At 38.7% G+C, this 17,848-nt stretch overlaps 1 protein-coding gene across 1 annotated transcript; it reads left to right on the forward strand.

Annotated features, from left to right (window-relative positions):
* Nucleotides 1–2,331: 2,331 nt before the first annotated feature.
* Nucleotides 2,332–7,517, forward strand: LOC140154275 (uncharacterized). The gene is made up of 2 exons (XM_072176860.1): nt 2,332–2,353; nt 3,495–7,517. The coding sequence occupies exon 2, from the start codon at nt 3,546–3,548 to the stop codon at nt 7,500–7,502; it is 3,957 nt and encodes a 1,318-aa protein (XP_072032961.1). The 5' UTR covers nt 2,332–2,353; nt 3,495–3,545; the 3' UTR covers nt 7,503–7,517.
* Nucleotides 7,518–17,848: the final 10,331 nt, after the last annotated feature.

The raw sequence follows: 17,848 nt of genomic DNA on the forward strand, positions 1-17,848 counted from the left end.
GTTTAGGAATTTAAAACACGATGACTTGGAATTTGACATGGTGTTTAGGAATCAGATATGTTTAGAAACATAGTACAAGAAAAGTGTTTAATTCCTAAAAACCAATGTCAAATTCCAAGAGATCACGTGTCAAATTCCTAAACACAGCCCATCAAATTCCTAAACACGTGTAGCATTTAAACATGTTTAAAAACGTGGTGCAAGAAAGTGTTTTTAAAATTCCTAAACACGCTTTTTGCAGTGTATATGCTAATGGCAGCCAGCCCTGATATATAGCTACTGACTGCTCCATCCCGGGGGGCACTCGACTTGACGGGGTGTGCGGACAGCGGTTCAAAACTAGGGGTTTAGGAATCAAACATGTTCAGAAACGTGGTGCAAGAAAATTGTTTAATTCCTATAAACACGCTTTTTGCAGTGCCGGGTTGGTTCTCGAAATTTAGTGATGATATTGCTTCGACTCTTCGACGGATATGCGAGGTGCTGTCAAAGTTCGTAGAACAAGGTACTAAGTACTTGAAAGAGTACTAGCCAAATTAACTCTTGAACATGGTAACTGCATACCTTAATGCACCAGTCGCAAATTTTCTTGAAACCTTCTATGTCAACAAAATGGAAGTCTTCCGATTGGTCCATGAGCCACTCTTCACGAAGGTTCACCAGCATTGATTACCAACCAACATGATATCCTGTATGTAGAACTTAAAATTTTAAAATAGGTTTCACTAGCTGCAAGTCATGCCTGGACCACAATGCTTGTTTTTCTTAGCTTACCCCTCTGTTGTGAATGGCAGTTTTACAAACTGAGAATAGGGTACCGGACACAATCCGAGAACAGGGCCTATATCATATAATCTTGATAGCAAAATTGAGGCAAGCCGTCAAGTGAAGAAGGTTGGTGGTAGGAATGGGACTATGCCTAAGATTGTACTTTCATTTTGGCAAATGATCTGTCATCAAGACAGAATCTCATAAAACACCGATGAAGGGCCTTTGCACTATGCTGAGTGATGATCTTCTTTAGTGGGAGATTCAGGTACTTCCACTGAATGGACTCATCATTCCAGTGATTGATGTGTCTTATCACCTTTAGCCGCATATAGATGACACTTGTCTCAACCTTCATTCTAAGTGTATATATATAGATGGTGTGGACCTGGTGATGTCTACTGTATCCATTTTAGCATGAAGATTCTGGGGACCCCATCTAGAAGACACGATGGAATACCCAAATGTTAATGGAATTGTGATGAAAGCACATTCATCAGAGTAGTCATATTTTGTAGCCATCTCATGCATCTTTCTTCTTTGGTTCTTTTTCATTATCAATGTCACTGTATCAGCATTGGTACCGTATATCATTAGTGGTAGGCCTAATGTCTGCAGGTCGAAGCTCAATTCTTGCGCTCGAAGGACTATTTCGTTGCTGTTGAATATCAAGGACTTCATTACAATTTACAGCAACTCTACATTGTCAAATTTCATTTGCGCTTTTTCACCACCGTCAGGAGAAATTTCCACGATGACCCTGTGTTCACTTCTGGCAGTACCTGTGAATTCAAGGAGGTATATGGCTTCCTCTGCATATAGTGTGCTGCTCTTATACAGTGATGCAAAAATCAAATATTTTAGAAATGTTTTGAAGAAACGATCTTTCAAATGAGACCAAATTCATTACCATGCGAAAGAGTAGCATACCTTGTGCTACGAACTTTTTTAATCGCCCCTCGCATGTACACAAAAGGTATCCGTATTCATCATTTTCTTTTGGGTTCTCCTCTCCGTGCGACAAAAAGCTAGATCACTGAGTGGCACCTTTTCTGGTGGGCATAAGCATGGTAAGAGTGTATAACCCGAAAGTTAAACGTTTTCTGTAAAAACGTTTGTGTTTGCTTGTTGCCAGATTCAAGATGAGATAGTTTTGTATTTCATAGTGTCAGAAGTGTGTCCTTTGACCATGTTGCAGGTCCGTGACCAGGGGGTCACATTCACTCCCAAAGTCCACTTTTCAGGAGAACACTGTATAAATATTTCTGACAAGGTTCAAAATTACTAACAAAGGGGCCAGTTTTTCATGTTTAACTGTTCAAAATACCCCCCAAGTTAGTTTGTTGTAGAGGTGTTTGCATTTTTTTCATTTTTTAAAATTTCCGATAAACATCTGTTTGAAGGTTAGCCTAATGTTGTTAATCATGTTAATGTATTCCTTGTTGTTATATACCGTAACCTTGTTCTAATTAGTCCGTTCTTTTGTTCTTGTTTTTTCATCAACATTGTCGACTCAGGACTGTGCTGAAGACGAAGGAAGAATTAACAGCAGTTAGCCATGAAGATTCTGCAAGTACTGAAACAGGTATTTCTGAAGATAGTAAAGTTTGTACACTGTAAGAACAAAACTAAACAAGTTGTTGGAAATTTTAAACAACCGCTGTTTACCGGGTGCATCGCTCAACCTTGTTTAAAAATTCAACAACTTGTTTACCACCAATGAAACAACTTGTTTAAAAGTTCAAGTAACATTTGTTTAAATTTTTTAACAAGTTGTTTAATTTTACTTTTAAACAAGGTTGAAAGATGCACCCGGTAAACAGCGGTTGTTTAAAACTTATAAAAAAAACATTGCTTAAAACTTATGCAACCTAGTTTACGACAACATGTTATAACAACAAAACTGAACGATGTTGTTTGAAACTTTAAACAACAACAACACTTTAAACAACGTCTTTTTAAACAGCAAAGTTTTAAACAGTGTTTTCACAGTGTATGTGTACACATTCGTGCATCTGACAAGATTTGGGCAATTGTTTTACTGTATTAATGTATTACTTTTTGGCCAAGAGTCCCAAGACAGAAATTAAGGTTATTTGGGCAAAATATCATCTCGCGAAACAACATATTATAACTGAAGACAAAATTTAAAAGATTAGTTTGCGTATGACGTTTTGTCAACCTGACCAAAAATGCTGTACTACGCAGGTCAGCAACCAATCACGTCGCGCCTTAGCTCTGATGTCAGACACAAACTAGTCTTTTTAATTCAGTTTTTATTATAAAGGGTCCAATTTCAGGTGAAAAACAACAATAAGTTATTTCTTTCCGATTTGTCGTAAGGAGAACCCAACACTTAAAGCTTCATCACTCTAACAAAAACGCTCTACTAAAACCAATTGCTATCGCTCAGCGATATAATATAAATTCAGCTTTAGTTATAGTTATCTTAATATCTGACCAATACTTGGCCTGTCGGTATTTTAAGATCAAGTTTCCAAAATATATTTGTAGCAAAGAAATACACTAATGTCCAAAGTGCCATGCACTATCAATAGTGCATATAGCTATGTAAAGTGTGTAGCAGTATCATCGAAATAATTATTTCAACCAATTTTATTTGCTAAAACAGATGAGCAGATCCGACTGGTAATGAAACTATTTAAAAATATGTTCAATCCTGATGCTTATGTTTTGTTCTCCTTTTCATCCTCTAATTGTTTTAGGACAAATGAAGATCGATCTGAAGAGCTTCCACTCATCAATTATCCACTAACATGGTCAAAGATGACTATAGTCAAGCCAAACAGCTCTCATACAGTGGCGCTGCCAAAAGTGACGAGCCTTATGTGGATGAAGATCTCATTGCCGAGCAGAAAAGAAGGAGAGAATCCTTACGTAACCTCCCGAAAGCTCCCCAAATCGACCAAAATCTTCCTGAATCTGAAACGAAGCAAGACGGTTCAAAACCTGGATATGCAACGAATACAAGTCGTATCAAAACCCCTCCATCTCGGGTCATAAAAATAGGTACTGGCCGTGGACGTGGTAGAGGTCGAGGAAGAGGTGGGGGCCCTGTTTCTTCCAGAACTGTATCATCTTTATCTAATCAGGTGAAAGAAACAGAGAAACGCGATGTGGCGCCCAGAAGTCCGTCACCCGAAGTAAAGACACGAGCTAGCACGCCTCCGTCTAAATTGATTAGAATAGGACCCAGTCGTGGTCGTGGACGTGGACGCGGTAGAGGATCTTCTTCGGCAAGCCACAACTCATCCGAAGTCGTATCTACAGGTCACACAGTTGACAACAATAACTTGCCACCGGTAGAGAATGTTGAGGTCACTAGAGGACGCGGTCGAGGACGGGGTCGAGGGGGCATTAGGGGACGAGGACGGGGTCGTGGTACATCGAGTGCAAACGGACCTTCACGAACGGACGTAGACGCTAATAATTACCGTGGACGAGGACGGGGTCAAAGGCGAGGACGAGGTCGTGGTGGCAGGGTAAGACCCCCACCGCGAGGACCCCCACCGGCTAGTGCTGGGAGAGATCAGCTGGTGGAAGAAAGAAAAACGCCTGTTGAATCTAGAGAACCGAGCGCTGCCCCAAGAAATGATAGTGTTCAAAAGCAGCAGGCATGGGCGGAAAATGAAAATAAAGAATCACCAAGACCACAATCGAAAAAGTCTCAAAAATCAGATCTTCCGACCAGACCTACATCCAAGGAGTCGCAAAGAGCTGAAAGTGTAAAGACGACGGCAAGCGGAAAGTCACTTCAAAACCAAACAAGCGATGGACAAAATGAAACCGAGGAAAGACCAGTAACAAACTTGTCGAAAAGTTCCAAACAGTCTGCAAAATCTGCAAAGTCGACATCAACAGAAAATAAGCAGAGTGCACCAAAAATTTCTACCTTGATCAAAATTAGGAACTTGTTTTCAAGAAAGAAAAAAGAGAGGGATGAGGAGATTGTGCCAGAATCTCCAGAAAAGAACGAAACTGCACAAGCTGAAGAATCTAATGAATTACCACAACAGAAATCAGATTCTGTGACAGAAGAAGAAACAAAATCTGAAGAACAAGCACCACATGAAGAACATGACGAGAAAGAGGCGGAGGATAAACAAGAGGAGTCCCCAAGCCCGGAAGGAAAGGAGAACTTAAACGAAGAACCTGAAATAGCAGGAGATGATGAACAAGCAACAAATGAACCGCTAGAAACACCTTCACCGGATTCGGAAAGTAAGTTGGAAGATAATCCAGAAGAAGTTGAGGAAAAACAAAAAGGATTCTTAAATATATTCAAAAGACGCAAAAGTGCAGCCTCATCTAAATCTGCCGTCAGTTCAAAATCTGCCACCAGTTCAAAAACAATTGTAGAGGAATCTCCTAAAACGCCAAAACCACCGACTCCAAAAGCTATTGAAATTCCCCCTCCTCAGATAATCAGGATAGTTCTGCGAGATTGTGAAACCCAAACATCTGACCAACTTGATTCGAGTGTTAAGAGTGAGCGCCCCCAAACACAGGAGTCCATTCCAAAGAATACAGCTCAACGTAAACCTATACCAGGTACTGACTTTGATGACGATGGTAGCAGACCCATCATTATCATAAACACCAACTCCTCAAAAGACAGAGACTTGCAAAACACTATAATAGAAGCCTTACGCGGACAAGCTAAAGACGAAGATGGCGTTCAGACAAATATTTCAGAACAAGCTGCAGACACAGACGGATCTCCGCAAACGCAAAATTCAGATTCACAACCTCAAGAAAATCCAGAACCTACAGAAAACTCTGCGATGCCCCCTCAAGTTCCTCCAGGTTTCCAAATGCCACCAGACAATTTCGTAATACCAGGAGGATTTCAAATGCCATACATGATGCCAAATCAATTTTATAATCCCGCAATGCCTTTTATGCAAACGCAAATGATGCATCCTTTCGGTATGCCCTCATATGGATACCAAAACCAACTTGTAGACCCAGAATATTATCAAATTCAGCAGCAGCAACTACTTGAACAGCAACAGCAACAATTTCTACAACAACAACAATTTGAGCAGCAACAGGTTACTCAACAACAGAATGAAGCAGATAATAATCACGTGACAACTCATAGCCAACCATTTACATTACCATTTAACGAGCCAACCACGCAAGCACAGGCGGCTGAAACCGGTTTTGAGCAGAAATTAACAGAAACGTCTGCACAACCAACAGAAGCGGGAGAACAAAAGGGAGAACGACACAGGTCTGCGGAAACAAAACAACATGCCAAAACTGACACTGATCAACTTAATCAAAGGCCTGATTCAACTCTGCAAATAGCAAGCCCTACTGCCATCCAATCTTCCGAACGTCCCATTTCCAATCCTAGTCCTTCTGCTCTTATGAGTCACGTAAGTCCTATTCCATCACACGCGACTGATCCGTATCAAACAGTATCAGAAATGAAGACGCCATTCAACAATGAACCGGAGGTACGAACTTTTCTGCCACAACCGTCATTTGGAAGTAACTTACCGCCTAACTTGAACTCTGGTCCAGATACAACAATGCCCAAGCCAGATCCTGAGGTCATAAGAAAACCCAAAATACCAGAATTAATGGATGAAAACTTGAAAAAGATGATGAATGAATATTTAGATGCTGAAAAATTTAATTATGACGATGTGGATGATGATTTCTATGGAAACGTGAAAAGGAAGAAAAGAAAATCTAAACGAAAGGAGAAGGAATTTAAAGAACAGATGAAAGATGAGTTCCTTGAAATGGTAAAACAAAAACAAAAAGAAGAAAAGGAGGAGGAGAAGAGGCAAAGGAGAGAAGCAAGGCAGTTTGATATGACGAGGCTTTTGTCGCTTATCAAAACTGGAGAAGAAAATGTGCCCTCTAGGAATGAACGTTATGACGAGAGTGACGCGAGTGACTCAAGTGAAGGCGGAACGAAAAGCCCGTATAGTGACGGAGATTTTGAACAACTTCTGGAAGATTTTCAAAATGATGATTTGATCTCAAAAAATAAAGATAAAGCAACTGATAATAAGGACAAGGCAAAGTCTAAAAAGAAGCCTAAGAAAAATGAGAAGCGTGATGCAAGACATTATGCAAGACATTTTATTGACGATGGATTAGGTGAACTTCTAGCGGAATTGGATCAGGAAATGAAGGAGGATAAGAGAGATGTAAAGAAAGTCAAGACCCCAACTGGGGAAGAAGCTCTTAAAATATTGAATGGTATAGAAATAGTTGACATGCATCAATCTGTTCCAGATGAGGCAAAAGAGGACATGCTTACGATGCGAAGAAAACGGGAAATATTCAGATCTTTACGAGAGGGAGATCAAGCGATTCAAGATCTTCTGTCACAACTCGGTACGGAAGCGGATCGAATTGATGACAATATACAAGAGAATAAAATATTCAAAAGCGACGCAAAATGGGCGAAAATTATTGAAAACAACTCAAAACTTTTGAAGAATAAAAGCCTTGATGATAGGGAAGAAGAAGTTGTCACGCCAGATGATGTGGAGGAATTTGCGGTACGAATTGGTTTGTGGAGTAGGTCGGAAGTATCAATAAGTACATCTGTTTTGGCGCGAAAGTTATCGGCTGTGTCTACGTCTGCGCTTGAGGAATCAGGATCTTTGGCTAAAATCGGAAGTGCTAAGAATTTGTTAGCACAGGCTCAACAGAGATTATTTGAAGCTAAAAATGTATTTTCCTAGCAGTAATAATTGTTAACTGGGTTGTTAACGTCACATTGCGTTCAGACCTACTCCCTATATTCCAGAAAAATACAGCACTAATTTGTTGGGATTAAAAAAATATTATTCTGTTTTGCTAAATGAAACATAGCTAAATCCTAATCCTTTATAGTCCTAACTAGCAATATAAGTCATATTTTAATATTTGGCCAATTTTTGGAAATAAGGGCCAAAAACATGCGTTTTTAGGGTATTTTTCGTATGCTGTAACAATCAAGCCTAAAGACTTGTACTAAGACAAATTTCGGTTTATGCATTCTAATTTTTGGGAAAGACATGTTTCATTCTTATAACCAACCAAATAATTAAAGTAACACAAAAAAGTGAAAATTAGAGCAAATTTTCAGCATTTACTTAAGATTTTGAAAGCTTAGACTTGTTAGACTTGTTCCAAGTCTGTGATTTTTGTGACTCGATTGTCAGAAAACATGCCGAAAATGCATGTTTTTGGCTCTTTTTTCAAGAAATTAGTAAAACGGTGAACTTTTTTTAAATCTCCAGTTAGGACTACATCAATGATTATGATTGAGCTACGTTTCATTTGGCAGAACTTGATAATATTTTTTTTAATCCCAAAAAATTAGTGCTGTATTTTTCTAGAATGGGGAATACAATGCTGGCCATAAGTGTTGGGACGGGTTTGATCGGGTTATATAAATAAGCCCCCCTCCCCGGTCAATGTTGATTCCTGGCTTTTTGGGTCACGCGCGCCTAGTGGCACCCAACATTGATTGGTGTGAAGGGGGAGGTTTGCATGGGGTGATAGGAAAATGTGTCCCAACACATTTTGGCCAGCATTGCAATGCAGGTCATACGTGTTGGGACGGTTTTGATAAGGTGATGTAATTATAAGCCACCCCACTCCCCGCGGTCAATATTGAATCCTATTTTTTTGGTCACGCGCGCCTATAGTGGCACCTAAGGGACGCACCATTAGATACCAAGGGGGGGCTGGGTAGTTTTTTGAAGAAAAAAAATTTTGTCGCGCCATCTGAGCAAAAAAAAAAAATTAGCTCCACCTCAGACAAAAAAAAAAAAAATTTGCTCCACCTCGGACCAGAAAAAAAAAGATTTGATGTCAAGGGTGAAAAAAATTTTGTCACAGTTAGTGAAGAAAAATTACCCTCATATAGCTTTTATATTGCAAAATTTTTCGCGCTTCGCGCGAATTTGCTCCTATTTTTCATCAAGAATATTTATTCTAGCTTCGAACTGGTACGTATTTTTTGCGCATATTGTGAAAAGTTATTTGTGAGCCGGGTCTGTGAGTGAAAACACTTGATTCACTCTACTTCACAGATTTTCACCAAATTCCACCCCAATGTCAAAATTATTATAGAAATCTGTGCCACATGCCGGGGGGCCACATGGACTGATTAAGAGCAATCCCGGGGGGACAAATATACAATCATCCCCAATGTTGACGACTGTATGTGGGTTTCTGACGAAATTAACCAGAAAAACCCTAATTTTTGTGCACTTCGCGCGCTTTAATTCCACTATTGTACCGTATTTCACCAGTTTAATTTCAATATGCCAAAATTGTTTGTACCAAAGAAGGTTCATTATAATAATGATGTTCTTTGTGGCACTCGAAATTTAGGTGCTACAAAATGTAAAAATGATTAAAAATATGGACAAAATTTTACAACTCGACAAACAAATTGTTGAAAATTATAGGACTTTACGATTGCAAAAAAAATTTGTCTCTCCGAGGTGTTGAAAAAAAAAATTTTGCTTCATCCAGGGGCTAAAAAAAAAAATTTGCTTCACCGAGGTGCTAAAAAAAAAATTGTCACGACCCCAACTACCCAGCCCCCCCCCCTTGATATCTAATGGTGCGTCCCTAACATTGATATATTGGGGTGAGGATTGCCGGTGTTAGGCTCGACACCAAAGAAACCTCCATTTCATCACGTTACAAATTCCATAAATAAGGCCTTAATAAAGTGTACGTTTTCCATTAGTGTCCCAACACATTTTGGTCAGCATTGTAGCTTAATAAACACCCATTTTACCACGTTAACAATTTTAGATACTAATATGTTTAATGGTATCATTCCTGGTGTCGCCTGATCGGATGGCCTACTGTGATTATGTGATATCACAGTAGTACGGTTTAATATGACTGCCGATTCCTCCATTTTAGGCAAACGATTAAATAATTTGTCCAATTTGAACAATTCATTTCTCTAACATGAATATGTTTGGCGTATAATTAAATAATTTCTCTAATTTAAGTATAAGTAAGCTCTCCAATGCGTAATAATTTCTCCAATGCGAAATAATTTCTCAAACACGATGTATTTACGTTGCCGACATTAATTTATTCTGTTGGAGAAATTGAATTATTTCATCGTGTGCCCAAAAAGGAATTTGGAGGAAATAATTATTCTAATTAAAGAAATTCTTCAAATGTGTGCTAAATATTATTAACGTTTGAGAAATCAGATGTCATAGTATACCGTATACTTTTAGAAAAAAAGTGCAACTTGGAACCTTTTTTGTCCCATATACAGCACCTTAAAGATCCTTGACAAGTTCTATAAAGTTCCTTGAGTAGGCCTAGGAACTTTCTAATTAATTACTTCAGGGACTCATCACAAAGATTTAGTTAAAAAGAGAGTTAACCGTTTTTGGTTCTAAAAATCATTTTCTTGGCTAAAGAACCTTTTTCTGTTCTACTTAGACCCCTTGAATGGTTCTTTCTTAACGGATCCTTAAAGGTTCTTCAAGCTTAAGGTTCTACAAAGAACCATTTGCTTTGCTTATACCTTTTCTGGTTCTACAAAGAACCCCATTGGTTTGTAGAACAAAAAAATCTTTTGCCAAGAAAATGGTTTTATAGAACAAAAAACGGTTTACACTCAGGGGCGTAGCCAGCTTTCTTGGTCGGGGGGGGGCAAAATAAAATTTTGGGGGCACAGACGAAAAAAATTGCAGTTGCATCATACAATACATAGAGACTGTATCATATGTCTTTGAGCTTCCCGAAAAGGGCCTTATTGGGATGATGTGCGCGCGTATAGGTTGAAAAAAATGGTATTTTACACTATTTTCGCCCATCCGGCTAATAAGGGCTTTATTGTTACAATATGCGCGCGTAGCGCGGAAATTTTTTGTATTTTACACTATTTTGGCCCTGAATTTTGCTAGAAAAGGGGCTCCTTGCCCTTTTTCTTTTCCTTTGCCCCCCTGATTTTCTCTTTCATTTTTGTCAGAGGGGCACTTTTTCTTTCATTTTTTTGTCAGGGGCACTCTGCCCCCCTGCCCCCCCCCCCCCCCCCGCTGGCTACGCTACTGTTTACACTACCCATGCCCTACCAGACAGCATCATGCATTTTTGCACCTGCTGCCTGACGTAACTTCCATATGGCCCGGTCCTTGGTAGCTTCTTCCACAGACCACCTGGTGTCAAGTCTATCCAAGTCCCTTTGAATAACATTCTTCCAAGTTGTCCTAGGGCTTCCAGGTCTTCTCTTTCCGTGGGTGGGATTCCAGAAGTAGAGTTTTCTTGGAATGCGACTCTCATCCATCCCCGGGCATCCATCATGTTTTTAAAAATTAAGTTGTTCTTGTTATTCGAAATCCCATTATTATACAAAGCATATCAATAAAATGATATTTATTCTGTATCCTATAACCGACTTTTCGCCGCTTATAATTGACTCTGTTGTTTCAAATGGTAATACAGGGTGTATCAAAATGATTGGTACCGGGCTATGTGACATTTTAAAAAATATATCAAAAATATAAAATTGCTAATTAATATAGTTTTTGTACTATAAATAGAAATGGGCATATGTTAACTTGTTGATCTATTAATCTGAAGTTGATAGGTTGAAGCATCTGGGAGCTATTGTCATTTAAACGAAGATCGACCAAGGCATGATTTGACTTACACAACACAAGTTGAATAGGTTCACTGCTTGAACCATTTATTGCATACATACTCTTCAATATCTCACCTAAGTCTACATAACATAAAATTGCTTTACACATGCTTTTAGAAAGATAGTTCCTGAAGTCCCTGCCTTACGACTCTGGCAGTGTGAGGTGAAGCCCTATCTTGAAAGAACTTAACGCCTGCGATGGGTACATATCAAATTCCCATATCACATATCATATTTTGAAGCATTGCAAGTATATAGCATGTTTGCATGGGAAACGCCTTGCTCTTAGAAACTGTCTCCTAAATCTTCTCTGCACTTCTCCATTGCTTCGTGTCGACCAGTAATTCTTAACTATGAATGCACACTGACGTGTGGAATACTGTGGAGCCATTCCAATACCTTTTACCAGGTCTAAACTAACCTGTCTACAGTCTATAGTCATTCTGCCACACCATCTACTTAGTAATCTCAATAATACAATTTAAATTACCGCCCTGGATGTTGTTGATACACAAACTTCTTTCACCCCACTTAAATTATTCAAGTCAATAATATTACTCTCAAGCAATAAATATTGATTATAACATTTATATATATTATGAATGAAGAAATAGGCAAGGAAAATATTAAACATTTCCATGCTTTTCAACATATCATCCTCACAAGGTATTTGCAGTAAAATAGAGCTTTGAAAATGGCGCGCTACTGATCCAGCGTTACGATGAGAACTGTAATAACACCTATTTTCCTTAGAATCATGTAACTTCTGAATAGAATGTGCTATCTTTATGATCTAAAATTCTTAGAGAAGATAAAACTACTATAATTACAAATTTATAAACAATTAACCCCAAACTGGCACAAAAAATAGTTAAAAAATTCGGCAAAAAATGAGAAGTCTTCGGTACCAATCATTTTGATACACCCTGTATACCGTAAAAATTCGTTAATAAACATATGTGCCTATTAACGAGTTGCTCGGACAAGAACGAATTTTTACGGTAGTTTAGTAAACTTTTTGATTTTTTTCTTTTAATTTACAAATATCTGTGTTACAGATATTCGTAAATTGAAAGGAAAAATAACGAAGAAGGAGGCGGCCTTTATGCTTCACCCTAGCAGGGCGTAAAACAATGCGAGACACAATGAAAACGTTTAACAAACTACCGTAAAAATTAATTATTGTCCGTGCAACCCGTTAATATAAAGACAGAGATAAAAAAGACTAGTTCGCGTCTGACGTCAGGCCATTAGCGCGACGTGATTGGTTGCCGACCTGCGCAGTACGGCATTTTCTGTCTAGTTGTCAGAATTTCAGACGCGAACTATAGTCTTTTTATCTTTGTCTTTCATTATAGGCACATTATGCTTATTAACGAATGTTTACGGTATATTACCAAAAAGGGAAAAAATGAAAATGTTGAACAAACTAACCTAAAAATCCGTTTTTGTCCGAGAAACTCGTTAATAGGCACATATGCTTATTAACGAATTTATACCACTCTTCTTACATGTGCCCCATCATGGGAGGGTAACATTTCTAAACGACGTGCCAAACTTGCTTGATCCCCCTCCCGTAGGTGTGCCAAAAAGTGAACCCCTTTCGATTTCTGCCCATCCCGATTTCCCTACTTGTGTCTTGCCCATCCCGGGTTGCCCACACCATTTTTTGAATAACCGAATTATCAAACCTTTAAAAAAATGTTCTATATAGATGTTGATGTGAGCGTACAAAGCAGGATAACTCGTTTACATTTTCACTATGGTGCTTTTCTGTACCATGCAATGGGTAGAATTAAACTGAGCCGTTCTCCGTAATGCTCTTCCAAAATATTCTTTGTCCTCTCATATTGACCAGCACAAATGATTTCTCCTCCTTTTGGCCTATCAAAACTTTTGTACCCCCCCATTTTACTCTCCCTCGGACATAATTATTGTTTTACTTTGGCATTTTTTGGTTGGACGTGTGGTCCGGTACCTTTACCCGTACCTTTATTACTAAACCCTTTTGCTCTTCTATACTGCGCATAAGGGATGGGGTATGAACGTTTGGACAGTATTTATTGTGGGACATTAGAGCACATCAGACATATCGAATTGCATTCTGAATACGAAGAATGTCCTTCTGATATCAAATAATTTTTGATTTTTTGAAATTCGCAAGATAATACACATTTTATGGCAAATGATTAAAAATTGATATTTTTGATATTTAACAGTACTACTCGAAGTAAACTATAAATCTGATGATCTATACTTAAATTGTATGTAGGTGGGATGAAAAGCCGACGATCAATTGAAAATTTTGACCTTTTAAATAATAAGATATGGATTTTTTCCCCAAAACACCAAAAAAAATTAGGTCTTTTTGGGACAAAAATCCGTACCTTCAATAAGAAAGGTCAACATTTTCAATTGATCGTCGGCTTTTCCTCCCAGCTACATACACTTTAAAAATATATCATTGGATTTATAAAATTTACTTCGAGGACTGTTATATATCAAAAATGTGAAAAATATCAAATTTTAATAATTTGTCATAAAATTTGTATTATATCGTGAATTTCAAAAATGAAAATTATTTGATATCAGAAAGACATGCTTCGTATTCAGAATGCAATTCGATAGGTCTGATGTGTTTCTCATGTCCCACAAAAAATACTGTCCGTACGGACACTTTTTGTGCGCAGTGTATTTGGTTCTATAATATAGCTATTTTCGGTGTTCTAAGATTTGTCAGAGATTTGTCTCGATAAACCCCAGAAAAGTATTTTCATTACAAATAGAAATTCATGAAAAATCGTCAAATTTCCTACCTTTTGACACTGATGATTAGACATTAAAATATGTGTTATTTGATTCAAATTTTAGAGAAATGATAAAAGTTGAAAATGAATAGATCAAATAAATGAGCATACTATTTTCAGCTAGAACACAAAGTGGATTTTAATGTACGCTCGGCAATAGCTGCGAGATTCGCCCGAAATCGATTAATCGAAAGTAGTATCTCCAATGTAGGTGACCTGACCTGTTATCGATTTCACCTGTCCCAAGATCTGTTTTTGCCTGTGTTGTTAAAGAAAACAAGTTCCGCGATTCTCCATTCACCAACCATCGAGCAACGGAAAATAAAGTAATGTGTCAGTGATATCAAATCAAATGATTGTCAACTAAACTAAAACAATAAGAGCAGAAATCCGAGTGTAACGCGGTAAGTTGAATTGTATTGATCAAAGCTGGATAATTATACTGTCAAGACAATAACAAATTACTGTATGTTGCTACGTTATTGTCAGCATTAAGACATTTGACATTGGGATCAAACATAAGGCTACCGTTATATTAGTTTACTCTTTCTGAAGTACAATAAATGCGAGTAAAGACTGAAATCAGAAAGTGAAAAACAATTTAGTGTTTAATAATAATATCGCAATATCCATACAAAGGGGAGTAAAGAGGCATCTCAATGATTTACAAGTGTAAGGGGAAGAGTGCCCCTGACAAAAAAATGAAAGAGAAAATCGGGAAGGCAGAGGAAAAGAAAAGGGACCCGTTTTCCACCACACCTCCGACCGTGGGCCAAAATAGTGTAAAATACAAATTTGTTGCTCGTTACGCTCACACATTGTCCCAATACCAGGGCCGGATTTACCATTGGGCCAGATGGGCCCGGGCCCAGAGCCCCCAAATTTTGGGGCCCCCAAATTGCCTTGTACATCTTCCTTTTTTGCCCAAAAAACACCATATCTTGGGCCAAAATAGGATAAAATTGCAAAATTTTGTGCGCTTTGCGCGCACTAGCTCGTTATATAGCAAAATTCACCTTCATTTTGGGCTAAAATAGTCTGAATGTCCTAGTAAAATCTAAGGCCGTGTCCCTCTAAATTGTAATGCTCTCTATAAGCCACTATCAATAGAGTGCACATGTCTTCCTCACGGTGAGTTTGGGGGCCTCCAAATTCTGGCCTGGTCCAGGGCCCCCAAAAAAGATCAATCCAGCCCTGCCCAATACAGCCCTTTTTGGAAGCTTCAAGACTTTTAAGTCCTTAAAAGTTAAGTCTCTCTAAAACGCATGTGTATATATCCCACCGATAATACCGTTCAAAATGATGCAACCGGGAATATTTTTCGTCTTTGACCCCGAAATTTTTATTTTGCCCCTCCTGACCAAGAAAGCTGTGGCTATGCCCCTGACGGGCAAGTGGAAATTTTACAATTCTGCGAGGCCTATAATAGGTATACGTGTATATATGCAAAATGTCGAATAACAAATGACTATAAACCATGATGTAAAGTGCCCTGCGCGTTTCGCCAAGGCAAGGCAAAACGGCGTTGCACAGCACAAAATCGTTACTTTTTTTAGTTGGACGCTATGCAGTAAGGGCCTATGCGGTAATCACAACATGAAATAAAAAAATATATATATGACTATGATATAGTTTTTACACCCATCATCATCACTAAAGATTTTTTCTGATTTTTGTTGCTTCTCATTACATCTACTCTCACATCCTTGCATTAACAGACATCCGCCTCACACAGTGTCATCGCCCCGATATCTTCATGGCAGAAATCGCCATGCATAGGTTGAATCCACAGCCACGCATGGCCATTTTGTTCCGACCTGTTTAATAGTTTTGATATGCATAATGGGCCGAGGAACATCCGACTAAGGCTACTGACAAGAGCCCGGTGACAGACCTCTCTATGTGTGAGTGAGCATGGTATGCGCCACGAGGTCATCTGCTTTTAGAATGCATCCACGAGTGGCCTACGCTGCGCCATAGTTCGGCACATATAAAATCAGAATTTTTGTCAGTTTTTGAGCTCAATACGCACGGTTCTTTTGCAATACGCAAGCTAACAACTATCATATCCTTTCAACACATATATTCAAGTGCAAGGAAAAAAATATGGCTTCTTTAGAATAAAAAAATTACGGGAGATATTCACCATTTTCTACCCCGGTATCCAAAGATTTATCGTCTGAATATCAAATCGTGCATAGCACATTCACGTGTATCGATCCCGGGTATTGATTTTAGTGTCTCTGCTGTACCATGTAATTATTAACCAGACGATGTCGGTGTGCCTCATGTGGCCACATTAGGAAACAATTATGTTTATGCCTATCCACTTGATATACATGCAGTAAAAATATTCCTTGTATCATTATGATCATTGCAATACACATAATTCTTATAATTTCCGGGCTTTTTTTTTCATTTCAGACTTGCATGAAAGACGTCCCGTCTCGTTTTCTGCGATGGAAAGCCACAAACACCACTCTCGATGAACTGGACATGGCGATTCTGCTAAATGTGAAATCAAATTCAGTCGTTGAACTAGTCCTATGCATGGATAGGACTGGCTAAAACGAGCTTTATAATCGCACCGTCATCATCTGAATCTTGATTATAAAAATGGAATCTTAAGAAAGCTTGTCACCAAATCCAGATAAATATATGTGACTGTCTGGTTGATTGCCAAATACTAAGCGAATATCGGCACTCATGGAGTTCCATGACGACACCAACTGAAAACACGTAACAGAAATAATAGGATATCCTGGTCTTGGCCCTTGTCGTCAGTATGTCATCAGCAAAGTCTCCAGAAAATCGTCCTGACACTACCTCACGCAATGGGTCTACAACACTTAATGGCCTGCAGCAAGATACCAACTCGCGAAGGAATTCACCACAAAGAACAATGTTACAGAACACCTTATACGGCACAATCCCTGTTCAGATTGACCCCAACAATGTAGGCCAATATGGACAAATATTCCAACCAAATATGTCAGATGCTAAAAGTGCTCGAAGTTCTGCTTCAAGAAAATCTGGACATAAAACGACCAATCCAGTCAACTCAACTGTTCCACAAGATGGGACACCAACCACATCTCAACAAGCAAACACTGTTCCACAACCAAATCAATTTCAAAACACCGGCTTTTCATTCCATCCGCAAATGATGCACCCACTCGCAATGCCGTATGGGATGCCGTCTTACAACATGTACAATTACCACATGATGATGAATCCAATGTTGTATGGCCACCCCCCTCAATTTTACCCTCAAATGCAACCGCAATTCTTTCAAAATCACTACGATATGACATCCGCTGCAGAGCAGCAAATTGAAACTGGGAATCGACAAACGCCTCAGCAAATTAAGACAAAAGAAAGAAAAAGTTCAGCTAAATCTGTAGAATTTTCGAGAAGGAATTCCACAATATCAAGACATACATCGGAGTCAGACTTCAATAAATTTCACTTGCATAAAGATGAGTTTGGTCATTATGCAATAAAACGAGAAGGGTATAAAGAACAAAGTGAGAAAGCTTTCAAAATATCGTCACACCCAGATGAGATACCAAGTGCTTCGTTCGGTAGTGTGCTTCCTCCGAGTATG

This window comes from Amphiura filiformis, chromosome 6, assembly GCF_039555335.1.
Source record: "Amphiura filiformis chromosome 6, Afil_fr2py, whole genome shotgun sequence".
In the NCBI taxonomy this organism is placed as follows: domain Eukaryota; kingdom Metazoa; phylum Echinodermata; class Ophiuroidea; order Amphilepidida; family Amphiuridae; genus Amphiura; species Amphiura filiformis.

Excerpts from the sequence above, each read along its gene's own strand:
- LOC140154275 (XM_072176860.1), top strand. The coding sequence starts at position 3,546 with ATGGTCAAAGATGACTATAGTCAAGCCAAACAGCTCTCATACAGTGGC.